Here is a 10,712-nt window from a genome sequence, read left to right as displayed (position 1 = left end):
AACCTCAAAGCAGTCCGAAGCTTTTCCGTCGCAACGGCAACCGCAAATTCCTTAGTTGGTCAAAGCGCCTGTCTCGTCAACAGGAGACCCTGAGTTCAAAACTCAGCGGCGCCTTTTTGAATTTGTTCTAAGCATGGCGTCAAAACAAAACAGCGACGTCGAGAAAGACAGGAAAATGCTGCATAAAGGTTCTGGAGGCCCATAGTCTGTTAGTATCAAATCTGTTAGTTATCCCCCCTTTTTGAATCAATTTGGTTCCAATGCTGCACCTACCCCAGAAGTACATCTATCCCACGTTCTTATGTTTTGCTTTTATAAAGTTCTAACTTTTCTTTTCCTATTCGCACAGTCTCTTACATTGCACCGCTAAAATAAACTTCAATTTTTAAGGCTATCATCAAAACTCCCTTTGGCTTGTGTTCCGTGACGTATTTGTGAAATCTCTGTTAGCTGTCATCTACCACTGTACATCTCTCTTACTCCGTTAATTGCTGCAGCAGATTCATATTTATTATTTTGTTTTTATTGGAGGATTTTTGCAAATGCAGAATAACATGTTGAATGGTTGCAGCAAGAACTGTGTGAAAGGATGCAACAATTTATGTTACTCTACGTGAGATAGGAAAGACTCGGGAGGGATAAATAGTGAAATGTCTTTGATGAAGACTCGGATTGATGTACCGACTTACTCCCCTACATTTTATGATTCACACAATTTAGAACTTTACCAAACACATTTTCCTTCATTCACACGCAACCCTATCGAATACCAAATAAAACCCTTTCTGACTCGCACAATCCATCTCTGGCTTTTTGTCTCCCTAAAATTAATGCAATCTTCAAACCCGTTGAAGAAGCAGCGCAGATAATGGGTAACAGCAATTGTCACATCACACGCCATTGGCAAGGGGAAAGTCAGACGACTTCTCAAATGAAGCCAGTCTGTATGTGAGGGAAATGCGCTGGAGAGGGTAAGTTACCAAAGAACGGAATGCGAAAATAAAAGAGGGAGTCGTGCCTTTAGTCAAACAGTGAAGGCAGCTATGGCGCTTCACATTGGACGTAAAACATTTAGCCTGAGGGTTCAATGTGCTACTCAGTGCATGGGCGCTGCTTTCAATTTCAGGAAACCACAAAAAATGAACAAGTTATTGGGTCATAACGTCGGTATAGAATCAAGACTTACGGAGATTGTGCGTCGCAGTTGCGCGTCTTGTCAATACGGAAGTCCCAATGTGCGCTGTAAGGGCGCCAAATTCATACCTTTGGGTGCCTTGATTTAATAGCTCTCTGGATTGGAGCGCTCTGCTGAAGTGCCTGAAAGAAAAGGTGATGAGACAGCGCGAACTTCTCATACTGAAGGAAAAGTGATAGTTGAGTATTTATGCCTGTTTATTTGCACTTTTATCTGCTCTATCTGAAGCGCGTTGGAGGAAGCACACATGTTTCAGGTCAGTTTTTTGGGTGGTAAATATATTTAAAAGAAATTTGAAATATCCCCTCCCCTTCTTTCCTTCGCCTAATTTCACTCGCCTCCGTGGCCACAGTGTAGAGAGACCAGAAGAGATTGTTGAAGATCTGTTCACTTCGGAACTTGAAGGTCTCGTTCATTTCCAGTTCGGCTCCGTGAATGTAGACAGGGACTTGCCCTGCACTATGTTCCTTGAAGTGGATGAAAATCTTCTTCGTTTTGCTGACTTTCAGGGAGTGATTATTGTCGTCGCACCAGCGCACCAGATTCATAGAAACTTTCATTCTCTACAATGCCGAAGAAAGCCAGCTGCCCAATTGAGGCTGCACTGACAATAATCCCACCCAGGCTCTTTCCCTTTGTCCCCATGTATTTACCCTGTTAGTCCCCCTGATACTAATGGTCAATTTAACAGGCCATTCAACCTAACCCGCACATCTTTGGATCATGCGAGCAAACCGGAGCACCAGAGGAAAAACACGAGACTCATGGAGAGCATTCAATCTCCACACAGTCAGTGACTGAAGGCCGAAATTGAAACTGGGTCCCTGGCACTGTGAGGCAGCAGTGCATGCCACTGTGCCGCCCAACTCCATCGTTTCCCTGTACTCTATCTCATTATTGTTCGAGATCCGATCCAATACTGTGATATCATCAGCAAACTTGAAAATCGAGTTGGAGGGGAAGTTGGCCATACTGTCATCGGTGAATAAGGAGTATAGTAAGGGGCTGAGGACACAGCCTTATAGGGCACTGGAGTTGGGGATGATTGTGGGGGAGATGCCGTTGCTTATTCTTTCTGATTGCGGTTAGTTGCAGTCTAGGATCCAAGTACGAAGGGAGAAGCCGAGTGCCAAGCCATGGATTTTGAAGATGAATTCCGTAGGAATAATGGTGTTGTCTATAACTCGAAGTATGACAAAGGTGTATTTGTTATCCTGGTGATCCAGGGTTATGTGTAGGGTCAGGGACATCGCATCTTCTTAGACCTGTTATGGCCCTGGGCGAACTGTCAAGGATCCAGATAACCTGGGAGGGTGGAATTGATTCGTTCCATGGCAATCCTTACTGAAACATTAAATCAAAACATTTAAATATTTGATCAAGATAATGGATGCAAAAACGGCCGAAGTATACTAATGACAAGCATCTGGTGGTTTAGATTTTGGATGTCCCAAAATGTGACTTTCCTTTTTCAAATACATTACACCAACTTCCTACAAGTATAAGATCGAAAGCGAGGCGCATTAATTTCTAATCATTTGGAATAAAGGTTGCTCAGAAGATGGAGAGATGCAGCTCTCTCACTCCCTCTTCTGGAGAGAAGGGACATTGCAATCAATTACAACACTTTCTAAAAGCAGAAATGTGAATTGAAGAAGGAAAATAGAAGCAAAAGGCAGAACGCAACAAATTTAACAATCTGAAGTAAAACAGAAATGTATCAACTGGAATAAACTTAGTGTCTTCCGGGCATTATCAGAGACCGTTGATCTACCCGACCCTGGACATCAAATGAGAAATATCATGATGGAGTATGTGTAATCGAAAAGCAAATGTGGCAATGGAGTGGATTGTTGCGCAATATTTGAGGGATTTTTTTTTCATCCTTAACAGCAGACTCTTGTTTGATCGCCTCAAAACTGCGATTATATAATTCTTTTCTGTTCATGCCTATGAGTATTTACCATGATTTGTACTTGAAGACCAATTGTTCTGTTCCTTGTTCCTTACTTCTGTGAAAATGTTGGTTTGTTTATTACCCGCTGCCTGCAGTATTTGTTCTTTTTGTAAACCCACATTCTTACTGACGGGCTCGGCTTCCACTCTTCATTATGCTTCCATTTCGGCCCCTGTGTCCAGAGTACCGGCAGTTGCAGGAAAGCATTTCTTTCCACACATCCGAGAGAATCCTCCTGCCCTTTTTATTGTTAACTTTTTAAATTCAAATAGCACAACAAATTAGAGTAATTATCGAAGATAATAAAAGGATTCTCTTCTTGTTTCCAAGAACAATAATTGACATTTATACAACGCTTTTAACAGAGCTGATGTGGCGCCTCAATATTAGTATTCAATCTGTTTTGAAATCTATGTACATCCAAATGGAAGAAATCGGAGCAGGAGTAGTAATTGGCCCGGTGAGACTGATTCGCCTTTCAAGTAAAACATGGATGATCTGTTTCTGTTGCCGAACCCCGATAACCTTTCGCTCCTTTGCCCATGAAGATTCTATATACCTCTGCCTTAAAAATATTCAATGAGCCCGCGTCCACGGCCTTCAAAGAAGAATTGCCAAGTCGCACAATGCTCAAAGAAAACCAAAACTCCTCATTTCTATCCTATAAAGACGTCTCCTAATTCTGCCTCCAGTTCTGAAGTCACCCCCAAGGAGTCACATTCCTGCAACATCCACTTTGTTAACGCCATTCAGAATTTTACACACTTCAAGCAAGTCATGACTCATTCTTCTAAACTGGATTGGGAACAAATCCAGTCTTTCCTAATGAACTTCATAAGATTCGACCCGCCATTGCTGGTACTAATTTAATAAATGTGATCTAATTTAATAAATGTGATCTGAACTGCCTCCAACATATTTGCATCGTTCATTAAATAAGGAGACAATTGCTGAACACAATATTCGGTATAGAGTCTCCCTCATGCGCTTCATAAATGAAGAATTTTATCCTTACTTTTATTTTCAATCCTTCGTGTAATAAATTAGAATTCTTTATATCTTTGTGAACAAAAAATGTCATACTTATAAATGGATTCTGTATGCATCAACGTATACTTCTAAAGAGTGGTATGCACGTGTGCATATCTGCGTGTTCGTGCTCAATGCACTTGTTTTTTTTTGGTGTATTGAACTACTCCATTTTTTAAATGAAACACATACATTTACTTCAGGGCATCGACACAGATGTCTCGGTCAAAAATAAGAACTGTTCCAAGGACATGTAATTGGCTGTCAGAAGATAGAAGCAATGATATTGAAATTAAGACAAGACTTAACTTTGGCTTACATATTTAATTGGTAGAACTAAGAGGAATGTTGAGAATATCTTCAAGACATTTGCGAACCAAATTCGTCTTAACCTACACAAACTTGTGCAACAACAAAAAAAACAATAATTGGATAGTAATACGATTGGGATGCTAATATGCATGTGTGAGATGAGAGAAAAAAAACATGAAAAAGACCAGGAACCAATGTACCAGAGATCTATGATAAGTATGAACATATCAGAGAATGCTAAGAAGACATTGAAATTGCATGGTGATGTCTGCTGAAGAAAGAAGGGGAAATTTAATTGGTGCTTTGAACAAGTATATTTGATAAATGATTGCAACTAATTTCAGTGATGATTAAAGCTGTTCAACTCCTGGGAGGGTTGAGGCGTGCATAAATATAGATTCTCTTCCATTGCTTCACCATTGTACAGTCAGAGTCTTTCAGCTACTCCAGAATTCATCCACTCTCACAGAAAATGAGGAAACCAGCCATTCTGCTGGTGAAAGAGATTTACTACCCTATTCTCGCAACTGTTGGTCTTCCTGGTGAGCCATTGTATTGTTTATTGTTAATCACTGTAACCTGTTTCTTTATTTGTATCACTTGTTGGATAAAAAAAAAATCTGTTTATCGATGTTCGTTATTGATAGTTGCCTGAACAATCTCATGAACAGTTTGTTTGCACTCTTGCAGTCTTTTGCTTCATCTGGAAAACTTACAAGTGTGGTGATGCAGTTCATTGAAGGCCCTATATAATATTTAACTGCATTTTCAGACGGTCTTACCATTTGGTGGAGATTAAGATCTGCAGATTGTTTTTTTGCTGTTGTAAATCACTGTTTAGGCTCCTGTTTTGATAATCCCACGGAATGAATTCAACCAGTTTCAGTGGCCATCTCCATGTCTATTTCAATCAGACACTGAACTATTACCTTATCTCGTTCTGTCTTGCAGCGAACCTAATGACAATTATGATCCTTTCTCGGGGTAACTGCGGCCTTTCCAAATGCCTCTCTATTTATATGCTGGCTATGGCGACATCAGATCTAATGACCGTTATCATCAATGTAATGTTATATTATATTTTCATTTATCACTTCCCACTATCATTCTTGTCCCACACTCCTGTGTGCAGGATCATTCTTTACATGACTGCTGTCAATCTTGATTGCTCTGTTTGGTTCACCGTCTCCTTCACATTTGACCGTTTTGTGGCACTCTGTTGCCAGAAGTTTAAAACAAAGTACTGCACTAAAAGATTTGCAATAGCGGTAGTAACAACCGCCTCAGTCCTGATCTTGTTAAGAGACCTTCCAGTTTTGTTTGCATATGAACCTGAGCAGATAATTAATAAGATGCAATGGGGCTGCCGATCAAGTGTGACTTTCTTTTCTTCATCACCGGGTGCGGCATTCCTTTGGCTTTACAGCGCCTGGGTCGTTTGGCTTCCTTTTACTCTAATTTTCATGTTTAATGTTTTAACCATCCGGCGTATTTTCGTAGCCAATAGAATCCGTGCTGGACTCCGGGGTCACAGGAGTGAGAACCACAGCGATTCAGAGACGGAGAACAGAAGGAAGTCTATCATTTTATTGTTCACAATATCGGTTACTTTTATATTGCTCTGGTTGACATATGCCGTGAGTTTAGTAACTACCAGACTGACAAACAGTGTCTATTACCGAGCCGACCGCACAGACCCTGCATATATCGCAACTGAAACCGGAGCTTTCCTTAAGTTGCTGAGTTGCTTTCAAAATCCATGTATTTATGCAGCGACTCAGAGAAAATTCAGAGAGGAGTTCAAGAATGTGGTGAAATCTAAATGGATACAAATTCTGAGATTAGTTGAAAAAGTGCAAATAAATTGTTAATAAGTTTTTTTTTAAAAATCAATCATCTCATTAATTTGCCAGGAATGTCAAAGAATTGGAACAAATTCTCAAAGAAAAATAACTGAGTGGTGGATCTCAACATCCAACACTAAGGTTCCATATTCCATGCGAAAAAAAAGTTCATCTGCAAATGGATAATTCTGTAACAAACAAAAACTTAAGGGGTGTTTTATAAACATGCCCATAGATCATAAGTTTAAGCAAGTGACATTAAATCTTTTCAACGCATCATTAAGGCCAGTGATGAAATATCACTTACAGCTCGAACTCCCCTGCTGTCGAATGTCAAAGAAAATAAATGGATACTCTCTGATCTGTCTCTATCGCGACAGGGACAAAATTCTCCCAGAAACACTAGAGAACAATTTGCCTCGCGAAATCCAAGAACGGAAAGAAATTAACATAAGTACTGGAGAAATAAACGAGACTGAACGTTGATAAATGCCTGGAGCTAATGATTTACCTCCTGTATTGTTGAATTAATTGTTTTTTTTTTGACATATCGGTGGGGATATTGTACAATTGTGTACCTTGTGAAATAGTTTCTACAGATTTTCAGTTAAAAATGTAACTCGTTTGTTAAAAAAACTTGACGAGGAAATGAAGTTACAACCTAACATTAGTACATGGAAAAACGCTGGAATCTGTAATAAAGAACCTGAAAATTGAACACTTAAAATATAATGGTAGAACTGGGCAGTCAAAATGGATTTATGCATGCAAAATTGTGTGCGACAAAATTTGCTGTATTTCTGAAGGATACAACTACCTGAATAGATAAGCAAAAACCATTGGATGTGCTTATATTGATTTACAGGTGGTTTTCGGTAAGGTTTCACACAAGAGGTTCGTAAAGAAAATATGAGGTAATTAACGGGAATCAACTGAGAATTGGTGGGGGACAGAAAACGTAGTGAGATTGAACAGGTCATTCTCAGTTTGGCGACCTGTGATTAGTGGGGAACTGCAAGATCAGTTCTGGGGCCTGGGCTATTCACAATTTATATCAGTGATACGAATTTGGGTGTCAAATATAATGTTTTCAGGTTTGCAGATGACGCAGAAACTTTGGGAATTTGAGTTGTGCCGAGGATGACAAAGATATGTGGGTCAGGTTCATTGCCCATGCTAAATAAACATGTTTTTAGAGATAGTGATGGGATTGTAGGTGGATCGATCTCCAGGTTCTGATAATCTTCATCACAAAGTACTTAAGGAAGTGGCCCTCGAAACAGTAGATCCATTGGGGATATTTTCCAAAATTCTTTGGGTTCTGGACTTGTCCCTACAGACTGGAAAGTGGCTAATATAAACCCACTATTCAAAAAAAATGTAGAGAATAACAGGGAATTATAGGCTGTAAGGCTAACGTCGGTGCTGGGGAAGTAGTTAGAATCCATTCTCAAGGTTTCATAACTCAGCATTTGAAAGGCAGTAGCATTAGCAGGCAAAGTCAGCATGGGTTTTCAGAGGGAAAATCATGCTTCAGGAATCTTTTGGGTTTTTTTCAGGATGTAACTAGTACAGTTGATCGAAAAGAACGAGTGGATTGTGGTCAATTTAGACTTTCAGAAGGCTGTCGACCAGGTAGTGTATAACAGACTACTATGTAAATGTTAAACACATGGAATTGCAGGTCATGTGTTGAGATGGACAGAAAGCTGCTTAGCAGGTGTGAAGCGAACTGCTGACAGAACGTGATCCTTTCCTAATTGGCAGCCATTGATTAGTGGAGTTCTGTAGGGATCTGTGCTAGGACTTCAACTGATTAACTTTATATATTAAAGATCTGGAAGAGAGAGCTGAATGTAGTCTCTCCCAAGTTGAAAATGACACCAAGTTGGATGGGCGGCTGAGCTGTGATGAATCTGCAGAGGTGCTTCAGCGTGACTTGGACAGGCTGGGTGTGTTTGTATCTGCATGGCAGATGCAGTTTAATGTGGATAAATTTGATTTGATTTGAATTGATTTATTATTGTCACTTGCATTTTCGTACAATGAAAGGTCTTGTTTCTTGTGGATTATGCAGACAAATCATACTGCTCACAGAGAAGGAAACAAGAGAATGCAGAATGTAGTGTTACAGTAATAGCTAGTGTGCAGAGAACGATCAACTTAATGCAAGGTAGGTCCATTCAAATATCCGATAGCAACAGGGAAGAAGCTGTTCTTGAGTCAGATGTTACGTAATCTTTTGTATCTTTTTTTTCCAATGGAAGAAGATGGAAGAGAGAATGTCTGGAGTATGTGGAGCCCTTAATTACGTTGGCTGCTTTGCTGAGGCAGCGGAAATGTAGACAGAGTCAATGGATGGGAGGCTGGTTTGCGTGATGGATTGGGCTACTTTTATTACTATTACTTACGTGGCGAAAAACTGCAGCAGGCGACGGTGCAGAGGGACCTCGGGGTCCTTGTGCATGAGTCGCAAAAACCCAGCCTGCAAGTGCAGCAGGTGGTCAGGAAGGCGAATGGGATGCTGGCCTTCATAGCGAGGGGGATTGAATATAAAAGTAGGGAGGTCTTGCTGCGGCTGTATAGGGCATTGGTGAGGCCGCAGCTGGAGTACTGTGTGCAGTTTTGGGCGCCGCACCTGCGCAAGGATATTTTGGCCCTGGAGGGAGTGCAGAGGAGGTTTACTAGGCTGATACCGGAGTTGAGGGGGTTGAGCTATGAGGAGAGGCTGAATAAACTAGGCTTGTACTCGTTAGAGTTTAGAAGAATGAGGGGAGATCTCATTGAGACGTATAAGATGATGAATGGGATGGATAGGATAGAGGTGGAAAGACTCTTCCCGCTCAAAAAAGACAGTAGGACTAGGGGGCACAGCCTCAAGATAAAGGGGGGGCGGTTCAGAACGGAGTTGAGGAGGAACTTCTTCACTCAAAGGGTGGTGAATCTCTGGAATTCTCTGCCCGTTGAAGTGGTGGAGGCTGCCTCGCTAAATATTTTTAAGAAGCGGGTTGATGGGTTTTTGATAAGAGAGGGGATTAAGGGTTATGGGGAGAGGGCGGGAAAGTGGAACTGAGCCACGACAGATCAGCCATGATCTTATTGAATGGCGGGGCAGGCTCGAAGGGCGAGATGGCCTACTCCTGCTCCTATTTCTTATGTTCTTATGTTCTTTTATGACATTTCGTAGTTTATTGTGGTCTCGGGCAGAGCACGAGCCATATCAAGCTGTGATACAACCAGAAAGGATGTTTTCTATGGTGCATTCTGTAACAGCTGGTGAGAGTCGTAGCTGAAATGCCTTTTGTCTTCTGAGAAAGTAGACACGATAGTGGCCTTTCTTAAGTAGTGTCAGACAGTTTGTTGGTGATCTTGACACCTAAACATTTGAAGTGCTCAATCCTCTCTCCTTCGCCCTCGTTGACGTAGACAGCGGCATCATCTGCTCTACACTTCTTGAAGTCGTTGACAATCTCTTTCCTTTGTTGACATTGAGTGAGAGATTATTATCGCAGCACCAATTCACCAGATTATCTACCTCATTCCAATACCTTGTCTTTCATTATTTGTGATTCGACCCAATACAGTGGTGTCATCAGCAAAATTAAAAATCGATTTGGAGGTGAATTTAGCCACACAGTCATGGATGTATAAGGATTATAACAGGGGACTGAGAACTTAACCTTTTGGGACACTGGTGTTGACGATGATCGTGGGCAAAGTGTGATAAATGCGGGGTTATCCACTTTGAAATAAAAGGAAGTCAGATTATTACGACAATGGGTGTAAATTGAGAGATTTGGATCCTGAGCGAGACCTTGGTGTCCTTGTGTATCAGTCGCTGAAAGTAAGCACGCGGGTACATCAAATAGAAAAGAAGACAAATGATATATTGGCCTCCATAGCGAGAGGATTTGAGTATTGGGATAAGGATGCACTGCCAAAATTGTATAGAACATTAGTGAGGCTACACCTGGAATATTATGTGCAGTTTGGTGTCCCTGTCTGTAGGAGGGATGTGTCCTTACTTTAGAGGGAGTACAGCCAAACTTTTCTAGGCTGATTCCTGGCATGGCAAGTTTTTCATATGAGGAGCGACTGAATCGGTTACGTTTACATTCACTGCAGTTGAGAAGAGTGAGGGGGGTCTAGTAGAAATGTTTAATACTCTAAGAGGATTAGACAGGAATTATTCAGAAAGAGGGAGTCCAGAACAAGGGGTCATAATTTGAGGATAAGGTGAGGAACTGAGGTGAGGAAAAATGTCTTCACCCTGAGGGAGGTGAATGTGCGGCATTCACTACCACAGAACGTAGCTGAGGCCAAAACGTTGTCTGATTTCAGGAAGAAATTAGATATAACTGTAGGGGTTAAATGG

The 10,712-nt window shown here is 41.1% G+C and overlaps 1 protein-coding gene across 1 annotated transcript; it reads left to right on the top strand.

Annotated features, from left to right (window-relative positions):
- Positions 1-4,965: 4,965 nt before the first annotated feature.
- On the top strand, positions 4,966-6,364 carry LOC145351398 (putative G-protein coupled receptor 139). The gene is made up of 2 exons (XM_080201006.1): positions 4,966-5,035; positions 5,445-6,364. Exons 1-2 carry the CDS (start codon positions 4,966-4,968, stop codon positions 6,362-6,364), a joined length of 990 nt encoding a protein of 329 aa, XP_080057132.1.
- Positions 6,365-10,712: the final 4,348 nt, after the last annotated feature.

This window comes from Carcharhinus amblyrhynchos, chromosome 13 (genome assembly GCF_965287045.1).
Source record: "Carcharhinus amblyrhynchos chromosome 13, sCarAmb.v2.hapA, whole genome shotgun sequence".
NCBI lineage: Eukaryota > Metazoa > Chordata > Chondrichthyes > Carcharhiniformes > Carcharhinidae > Carcharhinus > Carcharhinus amblyrhynchos.
The sequence above is the reverse complement of the archived record's forward strand: the minus strand, read 5'-3'. Positions and strand labels throughout refer to the sequence as shown.

Bases quoted from the DNA above. Each gene is read 5' to 3' on its own strand.
- LOC145351398 (XM_080201006.1), top strand. From the start codon at position 4,966: ATGAGGAAACCAGCCATTCTGCTGGTGAAAGAGATTTACTACCCTATT. The intron at 5,036-5,444 runs GTGAGCCATTGT...TCTGTCTTGCAG, and splicing joins CGCAACTGTTGGTCTTCCTG to CGAACCTAATGACAATTATG.